General features: G+C 45.3%; 1 protein-coding gene across 2 annotated transcripts in view; it reads right to left on the reverse strand.

Annotated features, from left to right (window-relative positions):
* vta1 (vesicle (multivesicular body) trafficking 1) overlaps nucleotides 1-17486 on the reverse strand; it is a 161332-nt gene that overhangs the window by 5614 nt on the left and 138232 nt on the right. The window contains exon 7 of one of the 2 annotated variants that reach the window (XM_079526011.1): nucleotides 16504-16581. The exons of the other annotated variant lie outside the window; for it this stretch is intronic. Within the exon in view, the coding sequence (XP_079382137.1) occupies nucleotides 16504-16581 (78 nt within the window). The remainder of the gene's footprint in view (nucleotides 1-16503; nucleotides 16582-17486) is intronic. 2 annotated transcript variants of the gene reach the window in all.

Here is a 17486-nt window from a genome sequence, read left to right on the forward strand (position 1 = left end):
ACTCGGTTACAATCCACCACTAGCTGCTCTCCCTCTCTCACCCCCCCCCCCCCCCCCCCCCATCCTCTCTCTTTATTGCCGTGTCTCTCTCTTCTCCCGAGTCCCATCTCCCCTCCTCTCTCTCTCCGTCTTCCGCCCGTTCCCGAGGGGGGGGTTGCTTAACTCAAACCATACAGTCTGTGGGGCCCTCCCCTTCCCCTCCTCACGGTTCACTTGAGCCCGTGCAGGGTCTCTCTCTCTCTCTCTCTCTCTACGGAGGTGGACGCCTGGGACCCCCGTTCGTTCATTCATCCACGCTCATATAAGGTCCAACATCTTTCGCAGGTCGGTTTTCACGTGGCGGCTGTGCAGTGCTGCTGTATAGGCCCGGGGGAACCTCTCCCTTTCTAGAACCTCACTGTATAGGCCCGGGGGAACCTCTCCCTTTCTAGAACCTCTCTGTATAGGCCCGGGGGGAACCTCTCCCTTTCTAGAACCTCACTGTATAGGCCCGGGAGAACCTCTCCCTTTCTAGAACCTCACTGTATAGGCCCGGGGGAACCTCTCCCTTTCTAGAACCTCACTGTATAGGCCCGGGAGAACCTCTCCCTTTCTAGAACCTCACTGTATAGGCCCGGGGGAACCTCTCCCTTTCTAGAACCTCACTGTATAGGCCCGGGGGAACCTCTCCCTTTCTAGAACCTCACTGTATAGGCCCGGGGAACCTCTCCCTTTCTAGAACCACTGTATAGGCCCGGGGGAACCTCTCCCTTTCTAGAACCTCACTGTATAGGCCCAGGGGAACCTCTCCCTTTCTAGAACCTCACTGTATAGGCCCGGGGGAACCTCTCCCTTTCTAGAACCTCTGTATAGGCCAGGGGGAACCTCTCCCTTTCTAGAACCTCACTGTATAGGCCCGGGGGAACCTCTCCCTTTCTAGAACCTCACTGCTGTGGCATGAGGAACCTAACCATTTCTAGAAACGTCTAACTTTTATTCCATGGCATGTGAAAGCAGGGAATCGTAGCTTCAAATTGACATATTGGTTGTTCAGTTTGACCCACCGGTTTTGGAGATATGGATTATAGAGTTAAAGTCTTGCAGAGTTGAGAAAACAGTCTTGAAAGGTTCACTTCTGTGGTCTCTATAACATTACACCTAGATGTACATGTTTAAGCATTTATTTCATATTTACATGTCGATTTCAGCTCTGACACTTATTTCAGACATGCTCTAGTATGTGTCCGGCCGCATGTCCGACCTCTGTTTCCGCATCAGTGTTGATTTTGTCGACCAAAACTAAGACGAAAAATGTTGACATGGATTTCTGAACAAGTTTGTTCGACGCAAAATGCTGTGTTCAAGTTCAGGAGACTTCGGGGGAGAAAAAAAGCAATTATTCTCCTGAATGCTGCATTCCCGCATGGCATGGAAAGGAGAGGAAGGGCATTTGCATTTCTTTCACCGTGTAGTAAATGATGCATTCATGGTCTGGAAAGGGCAGCAGTTTTACAGACGGGTAAAAGGTAATTTAATGAAAACCAAAATGTTCCAACATTTAAAAAAAAATAAACTTCCAAAATAGCAGATCTGCAAGCTCACCATGTGCACGCAGATAGTCGACTTTTGCTCTATTTTTCCATCTGGCAATGTTGTACGACAAAGTATGAAGAAGGGTTTGATTAGTTGATACCAAAATATTACAGAACACACCTCTCGATCATTCAATGAATTCTCTCTCTGCGAAGTACGGACATATTCGTTCCCCCTCCAGCTATGGGACGTTATCAGCCATGTACGGACATGTTCGTACCCCCTCATACATTGATCCGGTTGCTATGCAACGACCTCCGTCACCACCAGCTATGGGACGTTACAACTCCTCTCCATTTACCTCGGGTTCAAAGCAGGATTTTCCGCAATAACAATGTTCGGCTCTCATTTGTGACTTTGTACCGCATCGCACAGCTAATTGTGGCACAGCTGTAACTACTAATTATGCTAACAGCTGGCACCAATAAAACAGTTAATCACTAAATATCGCGAAGTCCTTCCATGCGCCGGAATAGTGCCTCCCAGTCCCGGCAGAGTAGTTCAGGAGGAACGGATTGTGTGGCCCTGGTCTTTCCCTAGTGGGACTGATCGATGGGTAGCTACTGGGACGGAAGTCGGGACTCGATCACCCCGGCTGGGTCACCTGATGTTGGGGGGACCCGAAACCCCCGATGACCTTGGGATACATCACTGAAGATACGTCCCACGTGCATCCATGCGATGTTTTGTTTTGTTTTAGAAAAAAATAAATCAATAATTGCAGCCGTATAGAAATGAATACACTTAATTAAGTTAAATTAGTGTTTCACTTATTTTTTCTTTTTGGTTTTATGACCTCAATTACACCCAGACAACCTGACCTTTGAACTTTCAGTGGGTTTTCTGTTTTCTCTGTGTGTTCTGAAGCCTTTTTGAGCGGCAATGGAAACATTGCGGACAAATTGTTATGTCATACTGTATATGGGATTTGTGGACTCTTACCTCACAGTCCACCGGCCAATCAGAGCACTTGTTTGAGCCAGAAAACCCCCAGACCACAGACAATCTACTGAATATTCAATGTTTAGATTTGTTTTGGGTGCAATTAAGCTCAGAAAACCTGAAAAAATAAGAACAATTTCATTTTTTTATGTCAGACTACAATATGTTTGGGAGCGTTTTACACATTGCTGGCTGTCTGAATACCAAAAAAATATATTTTTTTTCTTTCTTTTAATTAAAATGTTGACATATTATTGCTTATAGCAGCTTTAATGTATAGTATACAGGTGCTGCAAATGGACAAATAGATACAATTTAATGAATTAATTATTCAATGAATGAATTCATTAATTAAATTAATGAATGTGATGAATTTAATTAATGAATGTGGACACACAGATAATTCAACTGCGTGTGCCTTTTCTTCTCTCCGACAAGTGTCGCGGCGGGTGAGAGGTAAAGGGCGAAACGTCAGACGCCGTTGCATAATTTGACCATAATCGCTGCATTCATTGTATCGTTTGTTTTTCTTCCACTAAAAAAAAAAAGGCAGGGAGCCGGGAAAGACTGTAAAACATGCTGACGACAGATTCCCATGGCGCCAGGGTGTGTGTGTGTGTGTGAGTGTGTGTGTGTGTGTGTGTGTGTGAGAGTGAGTGAGACAGAGAGAGAGATAGAGAGACAGAGACGAGAGGAGAGAGAGGGGGGCAGAGAGAGAGGGGGGCAGAGAGAGAGGGGGCAGAGAGAGAGAGGGGCAGAGATAGAGGGGGCAGAGAGAGAGGGGGGCAGAGAGAGAGGGGGGCAGAGAGAGAGGGGGGCAGACAGACAGACAGACAGACAGACAGACAGACAGACAGACAGACAGACAGACAGACAGACAGACAGACAGACAGACAGACAGACGAAAGACGAAGGCACAAGACATTATGACGGCATCTTGCTTGGGAGACATTTAGAAAGTGTACAGACTATTTGCATAGCGCTCAAAACGGTGTGTAGAGGGTGAAAAAAAAGAGCAGACCAAGTACAGAGTGAAAGGTCAAGTGTACTAATAGTCCAGGCAATCTAGCTCATTTTGGACCTAAAAGTGAAAAAAAATTGTAACAAAGGATTTTTGTCTCCAGAACTACGTATTCTCAGAGAAATGGCCAATCTTGGAATCAATAAAGCACCGAAGTCCTTACGTCACTGTCAGTAGAGGGCGTCAGTCCCCAGGTTCGTGTACTTTTTAGTTGCATTGTAATCTCCATAGGGGGATTTTAGATCGCCTCATATAAGAACTGTGTTTGAAAAATAAACCGATCACCCCGGCCTTTTCACTCATATGGATATGAAGCATCGACTGAAGGTGGAAATGTACAAATATACCCAAAGAGTAACAAAATAAGCGTTAGAAACGAGCCAAACAACCCAGAGACTACATTTCCGGGTAGGCGGGTGACTGCATCTGCCCGTCGCACAACAGAAACTGAATGTCAATTACGTTTATTTTTATTTTATTGATATTTAATGTTTCGTGGTTAGTACGTGTCGAGTCACCACCAGCTGAGCTTACGTCAACGAGGAATCTCAGGAACGCAATGTGTTGACAGCTGGGCATGACTTATATTAGCAGCGACATTGCCTTCATATGTAGTTTCAAGGCTTTTGCGGCCACATTAATTCCATTTTCTCCAGAAACTGGCTGTATCAAATATGAATGGAAATCATTAACGACGCACAGCCACTCCCCTGACAGAAAGGCCGGGGTGGTCGGTTTATTTTTCAAACACAGTTCTTATATGAAGCGACCTAAAATCCCCCTATGTAGATTACAATGCAAATAAAGAAATACATGAACCTGTGTGTTGGCGCCCTCTACTGAAAGTGACGTCAGACTTCGGTGCTCAATTCCTGACCAAGAGTTGATTGCAACAGATCTTTTTTCTTCACAGACCATGTCTATGAAGTCTCCAGAACAACATACTAAAAGTCCCAAGAAATTCCAGTTGCGGAAATATGTTTAATTGGCGTCAATCCATGCAGGATGTCTGCCAATTAGTGGCTCAGAGGTAGTGTGGCTCGGATGGGAACCGCAAGGTTCCCAGTTCGAACCCTGTGGAGCTCCCCCAGAGTTAGTGTCGAAGTGACCCTGAGCAAGACTCTGAACGCCTAATTGCTTCTGCAGGTTGGTGCCTTGCATGGTTTCCTCCACTGTGGCTCAGGAGGTAGAGCAGGTCGTCCAATGATCCATGGGTCGGCGGTTCGAATCCCGGCTCCTCCTGTCTACATGTCAAAGTGTCCTTGGGCAAGAAACTGAACCCCAAATTGCTCCCGATGTGCTGGTTGGTGCCTTGCATGGCTTCCGCCGCAATCGGTGTGTGAATGGGTCAATGTAATGCACAATCTATGTAAAGCGCCTTGGATAAAGGCGCTATATAAATGCACCATTTACCATTTAAACAGAGAAATCAGAAAAAGACCAAACACCATTTTTTTAAAGTAGTGGGGGTCCCTTGCTTCATCTTTGCCTCTGCTCAGGGCTCCTTAGGTAGGGATGTTGGAAATCAATAGAAATAGTGCTTTACAGAGTAAAAAGCGGCCATGTCTTCCGGGCACCCCAGAGCTCCTATTTAGAAAGATTTAGAAGAAGAAAAAAAAGAAAACGCCACTTATCAACTAACCGGGTCTAATCGATCGATAAAGGTTATCAATTATCAATAATGAATGCAATCGATCATTTTCATCCCTATAGTCCTCCTTTGAACTGAACAACGTCAAAGACCCCCCCCCCCCCCCCCGCACCCCCTTTGCTCTGGGAACATTTCTCAGCAGACTCCTGCGAGCGGGGGAAAAGAGCGCCGCATGCACATTATACGGTGGATTGCACGGGAAGGGATTCTAAACGCATCGTAGCCACACGGTCGCTGGCACAACCATTCCTTTATACCCCCCCCCCACGCGCTCGTAGCGCGCCACTCGCTTGTAGATCTGCTATTTTGCAATAGCTAAAGTATAACATGATGCTTAGTTAAAACACCAAAAAGGGGTTCCCGTCCAGAATGGGTTAACCCGTTTAGGCCTGAGGACGATTCTACAAAATGCCTTCTAAATCCTGAGAGTTTTCTGAAAAACGTCATGTTTCCGTGTCAGTCGTTCTCAAACATTTTCATGTCAAGGAACCCAAAAAAAGACATGAAAAAGGTTGAGCACGACTGACATGAGTTTTTTTCCCAGAAAACTGTTAGGATTTATAGAAGACATTTTTTTTTTTTAATCGTCCTCAGGTCTAGATGGGTTAAGGGCTCTGTGGCTAACCGCTGCTACGGTTCCCGGGCTGCGCCGCGGGGGCCTCCGAATAATGAGAGGGTTTTGACGGGGGTGGCGTTGGTATAGTGGTGATAATGATAGGCTACGCACTGGAGAGACAGTCCACTGTTTAGACTGCAGCATAATCATCATCATCATCAAAAAAAAGTAGTCGATTGTTCTACACACCAGTGTTGTTTTCGTCGACTAAAACTAAGACGAAAAATGTTCCGTCGACTACCTTTTTCCACTAGGGCTGGGTGCAATAACCGCAATATCGCCATACCGCCGGTATACAACGCATACCGCGGTATCGGGTTCGTTACCGCGGTTTAAAAAAAATAAAATAATGTTTTTTTTTTTTTTTGTCCGTGCTGTTCTGGCGCCCTAGGTTCTAACCCTAACCCTAACCCTAGTTCTAACCCTAACCCTGGGTTCTAGGCCTAAGTGCATATGGTTGATATGAAATAAAGTGTATCATAATAAACAGTGAGGCTCAGTCAGTCTAATCATATGCCAGCAACACCAGAGGGAGTTCAACAAACCATGTGCAACCCAGATTCGGCACAAACAAGTATTGATTGATTGATTGAACTATTTATTAACAGTTTGCAGAATTACAGTAGCCTACATTTCAAGCACAACTCAATACAAAGACTGTTAACTGCGAGTGGACAACCCAATAAAGCATTACACTTGTTTACAAGAGGGTCCACCTAAATTAATTTCACTCCTATGCCACAAAAATGTGGAACGCCCTACCAACTGTCATTAAGACATGTAAATCCCTTGACTCCACCCACCCCTTTTCCCCCTCACTGTATATGTTTTTCCCCCTTTTTACCTCCTTTATGATGATTTCCTGTTTTTGGCTTTATAGAAGTGTATAGTGTACAAAATGTTATGATGAATTGAACAAGGTGGACCCTCTTGTAAACAAGTGTAATGCTTTATGGTGTCGTCCACTCACAGAGTAACAGTTAACAGTTTTTGTATTGAGTTGTGCAAATGTACTGTAAACTGTTAATACAAACTTAAATCAATCAATCAAGCAATAATGTTAACTCATGGCTTGGGGACTGGGGAGGCGCGCAGTTGCTGCGTGGTGTGGAGCGGCTGGAAGTTGAACCTTTCAATTCATCATATATTAAATCTATCAGTTAACTTGGAATTTGTTTAATATGTTTAAGATTTTAGGTTCCATGATGAGGGGACGTTTTTGAATGGTGGTGTTTGTTTCATGCGATGCGCTGCTGAGCGGGCATTTCATTGGAGTGAGAATGGTTGCCATTGCGATTCCAAGTGAGACAGTGTGCGGGATTCTTTTTTTCTCTACTTCTCAGTTCCAGTTATCCGACGCACCTGTCCATTGTAGGTGTGCAGAAGGACTTTTTCTTATAGTCAGTCAAAAGATAAAAACAGTTCTGTCCGTCCTGTCTGTACAGCTCTCTCTCTCTCTCTCTCTCCCTCCCTCTCCCCCTTTCTCTTCTCTCGCTGACAGACATCAATACAAAGTTGAAACCGTTACGATGCGCCATTATCCATAGGCTACAGCCTAATGTCTCTCTCTCTCTCTCTCTCCCTTTCTCTTCTCGTCTCTCGCTGACAGACATCAATACAAAGTTGAAACCTGTTACCTACGATCAGAGCCGGATTTACCTTGCTGAGGGCCCCCGGGCTGGAGCAAATTTGAGGGCCCCCCTTGGGGCGCGCGGCGAAGCCGCACGCCCCGTGATTTGGCCGAGCGGCGCAGCCTCGAGGCCGAAAATTTTTTGGGCTATTTTGTTTTCATTTTGGGGTACCTAGGCCCCTAAAAAGAGAGGCAGGCAGGCAGAAGCTCTCAATGGTTTAACCATAATACAACTAAATAATACAACTAAATACAATAACAATACACACATTTCACTTTACAATTTTATAATTCAGTCGGGGGCCCCCGGGCTTCAGCCCACCCTAGCCCAACGGTAAGTCCGGCTCTGCCTACGATGCGCCCTTATCCATAGGCTACACGTTTAGCCTAATCTTTCTCTCTCTCTCTCTGACGGTCTGAGCAATGCACGATGCACCTGGCTGTTACAATAGCGCGAGGTATTAATATTCTCTCAAAACAAAGTCGGACAATGTTTTAAATTAGGCTACTCCAAACCAGACCCACCTATAAATGTTGTCTGTTGTGACATCAATGGGATCGCAGGAAAAAGACGCTCAACACAACTTGTCTTGATCTGAAATGATGTTAAATCCGTTCGCTTTTTTATTTCTTTTTTTAACAGCGGGCTGTGGGAGATGTCTGACGCAGTTGATTTGATTGACACCCGAACACGTGTTGCGGCATTGACATGCCAATCTTTCCTTAATAAAACTGTAGTCCATAATATCCGTTCCAAAACTCTGTTTGCCTGCACCCCCTGTTACCTCCTCCTGATAGCTAACGCCCCCCCCCCCCCCCCCCCCCCAACGCCCAGAATGGTTTATTTGGCCCAAAAGGATTTATATATATTATAATCACACAATCAAAGTCCGGATCGTTTGCAGCTGGGGTTAAAATTGCCTCGCGCTGCGCAAGGGTCTTCACAATAGCGCTGTTGTGGATTTAATTTTGGTAAACTGGAACAGAAACACGTGGAAAAGCTATATGAGTCGTCTTGTCTGTTGTCTCTGTAACGGTGCCACTGTGTGTGTGTGTGTGTGTGTGTGTGAGCGAGCTGTGAGGGGAGGCCGCCGCGGCCGCGCATGGAGGAGGAATGACACTGGAACTGCACTAAAGACACACAGCTGCTCTATACATCTCCGTATACGGTGTTTTACCGGATTTTGCAGACCTGCTCTAACATCTCCATACACGGTGTTCCACCGGACTAAATAACACTATAAAACACTATAAAACCGCACCCCCCCCCCCCCGGGGGGTGCGGTAATTATCGCCATACCGGCGGTATGGGGGCCGACAATAACCGCGGTAATAAAAATCCCATACCGCCCCAGCCCTATTTTCCACTGACGAAAACTAAATGGAAACTAAGCTATGACGACTGAAACTAAGACTAAATATTGCTGACAATTTCGTCAACAAATTAAAAACTAGACTAAAATGTTAGGAAGGGACTAGTGGACAAGAGATCCAGTTTACACTTGGTTGCATGCTGAAAATAGCCGATCTACAAGCCCACAGTGCATCAAGGCAGCATCAAGGCAGCGCCAAAACACACTTTAGTCGACTAAATCAACTGTAGATTTAGTCGACTAAAATCTCTTGACATTTAGTCGACTAAAACTAGACTAACACTAAAACATTCCAGGTGACAAAAATGTGACAAAAACTAAAAAGACTGACTAAAACTAAAATCAAAATTTGCTGCCAAAAAACTACACTGCTACACACAGTAAGAAAAACGTATCAATACTTGCAATACTACTATGCAGAACTACTCGGTTACTAAGTACAGGTTTGGAATTCAAAATGTACTTGAGTGAGAATACTAAAGTATTCGCATGAAAAAGGACTTAAAGTACCAAAAAAGTACTCTTTATCCAGAATGTCCCATTTCAAGTCTTCAAATCTACTATATAATGCGCCACGTCTCTGTGTACTAGTGAGACATAACATTTAAGATCGCATTGCTGGCGCAACTCTCTCTCTCCGCGCATTGGTGCTGCTGAAAACCGAGTTGGAACACAACGCATGCATTCTCCCTTCTCCCGTAAAACTTCACAGCACGGAGGCAGTATTAATTCACAGAACAGAACACTGCATTGCTGCTGCTGCCGGACCGGCGCCGCAGTTCATCCTTACGCATTTTATTTATCTTTTTATAATTTCCTGAAGGATAAAGTCGCTTCATGATTGAAGATTGATGAGTGATAGATCTGTGTGTTGTTGTCTAAAAATATACTCTCCCGTCCGTCCGAAACAACACCGAAGCAAAATAAGTTTCGGTGTAGGCCAGGCCTGTCTCCAGAGCCGGATTTACCTTGCTGAGGGCCCCCGTGCTGGAGAAAATTTGAGGGGCCCCCTTGGGGCGCGCGGCAGAGCCGCGTGTCCCGCGATTTGGACCTCGCGGCACAGCCGCGAGGTCGGAAAAAATGTGGGCTATTTTGTTTACATTTTGGGGTACCCAGGCCCCTAAAAAGAGAGGCAGGCAGGCAGAAGCTCTCAATGGTTTAACCATAATACAACTAAATACAATAACAATACACACATTTCACTTGAATTGGATTTCACTTTACAATTTTATAATTAAAATAAAAATAAAAAAATATATATATATATATTTTTTTTTGGGGCCCCCCTAGTCGGGGGCCCCCGGGCTTCAGCCCACCCTAGCCCAACGGTAAATCCGCCTCTGCCTGTCTCTGATTCTGATCACTAGGTACGCTGTTGACGGAAGATTTCACCCTTCTGAGCAGCGTACACTCACTGCGCAAATAACGTAAAAGGCCCCGCCCGCCCTGTGCTCACCGTTATTTGCGCACCGTCCGTATGCAAATAACGTAGTGCGCTCTTTGCCGACTTTGCGCAGGGCGGGCTGGGGCCTTTTGTGAATCGGGGAACCTACGCAGCCTGCGTAGTCTGCGTTTAGGAAGAGTGCGAGGCAGCTGATTTATTCTTCTGTGTCGGCGTGTCGCGTGGCAAATATAACTAATCTACAAGCTCACAACGCTTACCCACGGCACCGTCTCGCGAAAACTTGCACAGCATTTTTATTTTTTTTAATTCAAACCTTAATTTTATATATTCAGTTATTCATTTATTTTTTTGATTCGAAAATTCGTTCGAATATGGAATATTCGTTGGCAGCTCTACTCCTTTCACCTGTGCAATTTCCAGCCTCTGCCTCAGCCAATTGAGGCTCAACCAATCAGGTTCTGCCAGTGGGCCGAATTGATTGCCAAGTACACTTTTCAGTTTGCAGTCTTCACACACACGCAGGCACATACACAGATCTCCATGTGAGACACCGGCTGACAGTTAAAACGGGTGCTATGACAACTTATATCAAGTTGCATCGTTCCCCAGTAGGCCGGTGGCCGACTACGACGGGCACGTACAGGTCTAGTATTTAAAAATAGCAGATCTACAAGCTCACAATGCGTCGCGATGCGACGCATAGCAAGCTTGCAGATCTGCTTTTTTTTTTTTCTTCAAATGGCCCGGCACACCGTCTTCACTTGCAGAAATAGATTTATCAGGGCTGTAGCTGACATTTTTGTTGCCCTAACTATCATTCTGTCGTAATGACAGATTTTACACTTGCTGAAAATAGCCGATGTACAACTTGTAGATCTGCTATTTTCAGCATGCAACCAAGTGTAAAATGACTTGTACTGGATCTCTTGTCCACTATAGTCCCTTCCTAGCATTTTAGTTTAGTTTTTATTTGTCGATGAAATTGTCAGTATATTTAGTCTTAGTTTTAGTCATCATAGACTAGTTTATTTAGTTTCCATTTAGTTTATCAGTGAAAAAAGGTAGTCGACGAACATTTTTCGTCTTAGTTTTAGTCGACGAAAACAACACTGGATGAGGCAGTATTGCATTGTTTTAAAAAATATAAGCTTTTCTTAATTTCCTGAAAAATGTACATTTTGGACCTGTGGGTGCATGGTTTCTTCACGACAGCAGATATATCACGTTTATAGCGCCACTCTGCGCAACATGCAGTCTAAACAAACGAAGGAACAGGAACCATTCCACTTCAAGGGGGCTGAAGGACGAGCACGCGCACACGCACGCACGCGCACGCACACGCACACGCACACGCACACACACACACACACACACACACACACACACACACACACACACACACACACACACACACACACACACACTTCTCCTAAGTGCAGTAAATATGTCTCTTATAAAAAAAAAAGGGGGGGGGGGGGGGGGGGGCTTCTCTGATGGCTCAGCAAGGCCCCGCCAGTGTAATTAAAGTCTCCGTTTCCATTAATGGCCACTACTTTCCTTTTAAGTGCTCTGCAAAAGCCTCTCTGGAGGTATTACTACCACGAACGGGGCCTGTCGTCGCCCTGTAGTAGACCTCTAACTTTAAACTAAAGTACTGCCCCCTCTGACCAGAGGGGGCTTAACCCATTTCCCGCCAGCATAATCCCTCGACAGTGTATTGCCAAGGTTTCATCGCGCGTAACACTTTACTTTGAAGATCCAAATATCCGTAATCGCATATCCCTGTGAGAAACTGCTGTGTGTGGTGTCATGACCGGTTGTTGTTGTTGTTGTTGTCTCGCTCGGCGGTGGAAAAAAAGCTGACCGCGAGTATCACAGCGCCTGCTACAGGCCGTTGAAAACGCTTGTCTGGGCCCAAAAACGGCCAACTCAATGACGTTTTTGAGATACAGGCCTTTGAAGACGGGGCTTACAATGCAAGTGGATGCGCGCGCATCTTCAAAATGGCCACGGCCAAGTGTCCCACTCTATGTTGACGCGATAGCAACGATAGCATCTTATACGATCGAATTAAAACTTGGATTAAAGAATGTAAACCCTGGTTCACGAGAGTCTCGTGTTTGGCGGGCTAGGGTAATAATTTACACCCTCGTGTTCCTCGTTTGTGGCGGGCCTCGTGTTAAAACCCATTTTGGGTAGATCTGGCACTGTTGCCAGATCTATGAAAACAGGCCCAGAAACAAAGCCTTTCACCACGCTACTTACACACACTACAACTCGCTTACAATTCGCGAACCTGGCAACATTGTACCCCGTCTTCCCATTGCCTCCGCAAGAAGCACAACACACACACACAGTCCCACACACACACACACACAGTCCCACACACACACACACACTGATTCGAACTTGGATGGACAGCGGCGCGATTACATACACAGTTTAATTCATGCAAACACGACAATTGCGCGACCAGTTTAATTAATGGAAACATGACAACTGCGCCACCGACTGCGCCGAGCCCTGCCGCGGTACCAACGGGATGCACCGAGGCACATATATGGATTCTGTGTGTGTGTGTGTGTGTGTGTGCGCGCGGGGGCATTTTGGATCGCATTGCGATATATCAGTGAGTGTGTGTGTGCGTGTGCGTGTGCGCAGTACACATACTATTTACCCAGCGTGTGCGTGTGTCTACGATGTGTAGCCACCCGTTACATGTGACACCGCTGAAACATGAAGTGGAGTCTGTCAAATCCCGCAATTTCCTTCATCCCATATTGAGCTGCAACGCAACTCTGGGATGAGCCGCCCAAAGGGCGGCGAAATTCTAGTGTGTGTACATATGTGTATGTACAGTCCAGTCCTGTTGGTCTGTTCCTCACTGACATCTATAGGTACCTTTCAAAACCTTTCACGCGAAAGGTACCTCTGGAAGCCACACCTCTGATGGGTGGGGTTTAGCCTTAAGGGGTGTGTTTTTTTCACCCACTGTGTAATACAATAAATAAATGGACAGTAGGTGGCAGTAGGACAGAGGCCAGAGCAACTATACATGTCCCTGTGTCTGTCCGAGCACAGAAAGCCACAACACGGTATAACTCATGTAATTTCTCGACGGTTTCGGACGTGGGGCGGCTCGCCGGAACCGGGCCGCTCCCATGGATGCGTTCCTGGGGGGAGGGGGGGGGCTGGATGCTGCAGGGACCCCCCCCGGGGGACCCCCACACGGTACAATTGCACGGCTCACGTCACTTTTTTTTACCAGCTTGTAGGGCTGCTATTTTTGAAAAGTCGTGAAAATGTGGTCAAATCTTTGAATATATATTATTTCACAATGAACATTTGTAACTAAAGTCTTTGCTTCTGGGGGGGGGGGGTCCCTGGAACAGGTCCTTGACATGAAATATTGAGCACCACTGACAGAAACACAGGATTTAGAAGACATTTTTAAAATGTCGACGATATTAGATATTAGATATTCTGCCGTTGACAATAACCAAATGGCCAAAATAAGCACGGCGTGGGTTGAAAGATATGTTAACGAGATTTCCGTGACAGCTGGCGTTCTCTGCTAGTAATGAGAATGCTAATTAACTTTTTCCCCAGACTGTTTTTTTTGGGCGCCCGGCGTAAGACGACACTATTCATTTAAAGTTAGTTAGAGTTGTTCTCGCACAGAATTAAAAAAAAAACAAAAAAACAATCACAGCATGGCATGGTCCTAAAAATATATTTAATTTAAGCCATTTAGGCTTGACGTCGAAATAAAAAAAAAACTCATTTTTTTTTCAGTTTTTCCAAGTATTTTATGTAATATGCCCCCCCCCCCCCCCCCCCATCTGAAAATATGTTGTTCGAGGGACCTCTCCAGAAGCAAAGTTGTTCGAGGGACCTCTCCAGAAGCAAAGATTTGAGTTAAAATGTCCCCTGGAATGGGGGTCCCTGGAACAACATATTTTCAGATGGGGGTTGGTGGCCAATGACATATCATTTTTGTGGTCCTTGACATGAAATATTGAGAAGCACTGATATAGAAACATGAGGTATGACATTTAAAAAAAAAATCGACGTCAGGCCTAAATGGGATAATGAAGGCTCTGCCAGATCAGTGTCTCTGTGGCTTCAGGTGTGCGTGTGTGTGTGTGTGTGTGTGTGTGTGTGTGTGTGTGTGTGTGTGTGTGTGTGTGTGTGCCTCCATCCGCTTTCAACGAGCCCAAAGGATTGGCTTAAAGGTTTCATGACATTCCTTTTTCATTTATTCTTATTTTTCGGGTTTTTCCTTTTAGGTTTTATGACCCACACAACCTGCACTTTGGACATTCAGTGGGTTTTCTCTGTGTGTTCTGTAGCCTTTTCGAGCTGCGGTAAAAACAGGGACAAAAAAAAATGGGGACTGTTACATCACAGTCCACCGGCGAATCAGAGCACTTGTTTGAGTCCAGAGAACTCCAAGACCACAGAAAATCTACTGAATGTTAAAAAGTTTTTTTTTTTTTTTTTGGTGCAATTGAGCTTAGAAAACCTAAAAGAAAATGTCACTTAACCCATTCTGTACGGGAACCCCTTTTGGTGTTTTAACTAAGCATTATGGTATACTTTTCCTATTGAAAAATAGCAGATCTACAAGCTCTCTACGAGCTTGTAGGTCTGGCTATTTTTTTTTAAATCGTAAAAATGCGGCACAAATCTTTGAATGTATATTCTTTCAGAAGACTTTTTTTATTTTATTTCGACGTCAGGCCTAAATGGGTTAACCCATTCTGGGCGGGAACGCCTTTTGGTGTTTTAAACATTATGTTATAATGTAGCTATTGAAAAATAGCAGATCTACAAGCTCATAGCGCGCCACCGAGTGGCGCGCTACGAGCTTGTAGGTCTGCTGTTTTTGAGAAATCAAAGAACTAAATTAGGCATAGAACTCCTCCGGGACAAACCAAACCCACCGTGCACACACGGCCATTATCCTGTCAGCAACCGCAAACGCGTTAAGCACACAAGTAAGTCATTATCCCGTGGTTTCTGTGTGCCGTAATGTGATTTTCTTTTGGGTTTTCTTTGCTGCAGCGGGTGCAGAAATGGGAGAGGAGGGGGGGGGGGGGGTTACAAAGTTTGTTAACTTTATAAAAACCCTTAACTATGTGGTCTTTAGAAGTGAGATGTGCAAATGCGTGTGTGTGTGTGTGTGTGTGTGTGTGTGTGTGTGTGTGTGTGTGTGTGTGTGCACGTGTCAAAGTACCCCGCCGCCCCTCTCATAGTACTTACTGCCAAAACTGTTGCACTTAATGATGTGTAACGTTACTGTGATCCTGCCTGTCTGTGTGTGTGTGTGTGTGTGTGTGTGTGTGTGTGTGGTTTTTCAACGTGTGCGTGCGGCCACGTGTGTGTGTGTGTGTGTGTGTGTGTGTGTGTGTGTAGTACGCACTTTCAAGTCCAATACCATGGAGAGGCTAATGGGATATTCTTGCCCTGCGGCGAAACTGCATATTCATTCTACGTGCGCAGAACGACAAGACGACGCATATAAGGACAACACAGACACAGAGAGACAAACAAAAACAAAGAACGGGTTCTGGGTGTGCTCGGAAGTTCCAAGAAAGATGTCGCGAAGGTTGCTTGTTTGGCAGGGGACTGAAAAACGTGCAACAAAGGGGGACAATAATGGAAACTTCTGGTGGAAAAGAAAGTTAACCCATATTGGGCGGGAACCCCTTTTGGTGCTATTGAAAAATAGCAGATCTACAAGCTCATAGTGGCGCGCTATGAGCTTGTAGAGAAGAACGACTGACATAGAAACATAGCCTTTTCAGAAAACTGTCAGGATGTAGAAGACATTTTTAGAATCTGATATCAGGTCCAAAAAGGGGTAAAAAGCCTTTATTGATGTGGCTAGTTCACGATGGAATTTGTTAAAAACGAGGTATAGCGGGCCTGGGGCCGTGGGCTCAGCGGTCCAGGCACCCTGGGCCGGTATAGTAGTCAGAGTCTGGCGGTGTGCCGCGGGTTCGACTCCCGATCCCGACGGCCTTTTACTGCATGTAAAAGCCCCCCCCCCCCCCATTTCCTCCCCCCCCCCCATTTCCTGTAAGCCTACTGTCTGTCCCTCTATAAAAAAATAAAATAAAATAAAAGGCTAAAGCAGCAAAAAAAACATAAAAAAGAAAGAAAGAAAACTGGTATAGCCCACGCCTAGTGGGCCACACTGCCTTCTTCAGGGCATGACACAGAGTGCTTGTGTGTGTGTGTGTGTGGTGTGTGTGTGTGTGTGTGTGTGTGTGCGTGCGTGCGCGTACCCTGCAGGTTGTTGGCGAGCAGTGACGGGTCGACAGCGGACACGGATCTGGGCACAGGCACTGGTTTGACGGACTCCCCTGCAGAGACACAAGAACCAATCAGAAGCAACGTTAGAGACTCCCCTGCAGACACAACAACCAATCAGAAGCAACATTAGAGACTCCCCTGCAGACACAAGAACCAATCAGAACCAACGTTACAGGGCCGTTCACCATTACAACATTCAAGTGGACGATTGTTTGACATGCAAATAATCCGCGATTGACGGTTTTGATTGCGTTTGACGTTGGAACCATCGGAACATTATGAATAGACATTTTATTTCTTTTGTTGGCTTCTAGGGAAAAAAAATAAGTTGCACTAGACTAATTACAAATAAAATGTAATTACTTTTTGTTTATGCTTTCAAGAAGGACATGAATAGTGGAATTAGCCGAGTGGAAATAGCCAACCTGCAAGCTCATAAGTGGTTAAGACATTTTTTTTTAGAATCGGCCTCAGGTCTAAATGGGTGAAACACATCATTTGTGACTAAATTTGACTGAGGGACTGCCATTGGATTTTTTTGAATTTTCGTTTTCTCATGTCATGTGAAAGCAGGGAATCATAGCTTCAAATTGACATATTGGTTGTTCAGTTTGACCCACCAGTTTTGGAGATATGGCTTATAGAATAATGTCTTGCAGAAAAAAGCGAATTGAGAAAACAGGCTTGAAAGGTTCACTTCTGTGGCGACCCTGTGGAACACCTGAGAACATCGGAGAACCTGTGAGAACCACCGCCTTTGCATGGTTCTGTCTAGTGTCCGATTTAATTTGTCTCCTCGTCTCTCCCTGCAAAGTTCTTATTTCTGACAAGAAAAAACGACGGAGCTTGAAGAAGAAACCAGTTCCACCCGTGAGTCGATTCCAAAGCGTTAGACCTTTTTTTTTTTGACTTGAGAGCCACTTTCAAAACGTTAGACCACTTTTTTTGACTTGAG

Source organism: Electrona antarctica (genome assembly GCF_951216825.1).
Source record: "Electrona antarctica genome assembly, chromosome: 17".
NCBI lineage: Eukaryota > Metazoa > Chordata > Actinopteri > Myctophiformes > Myctophidae > Electrona > Electrona antarctica.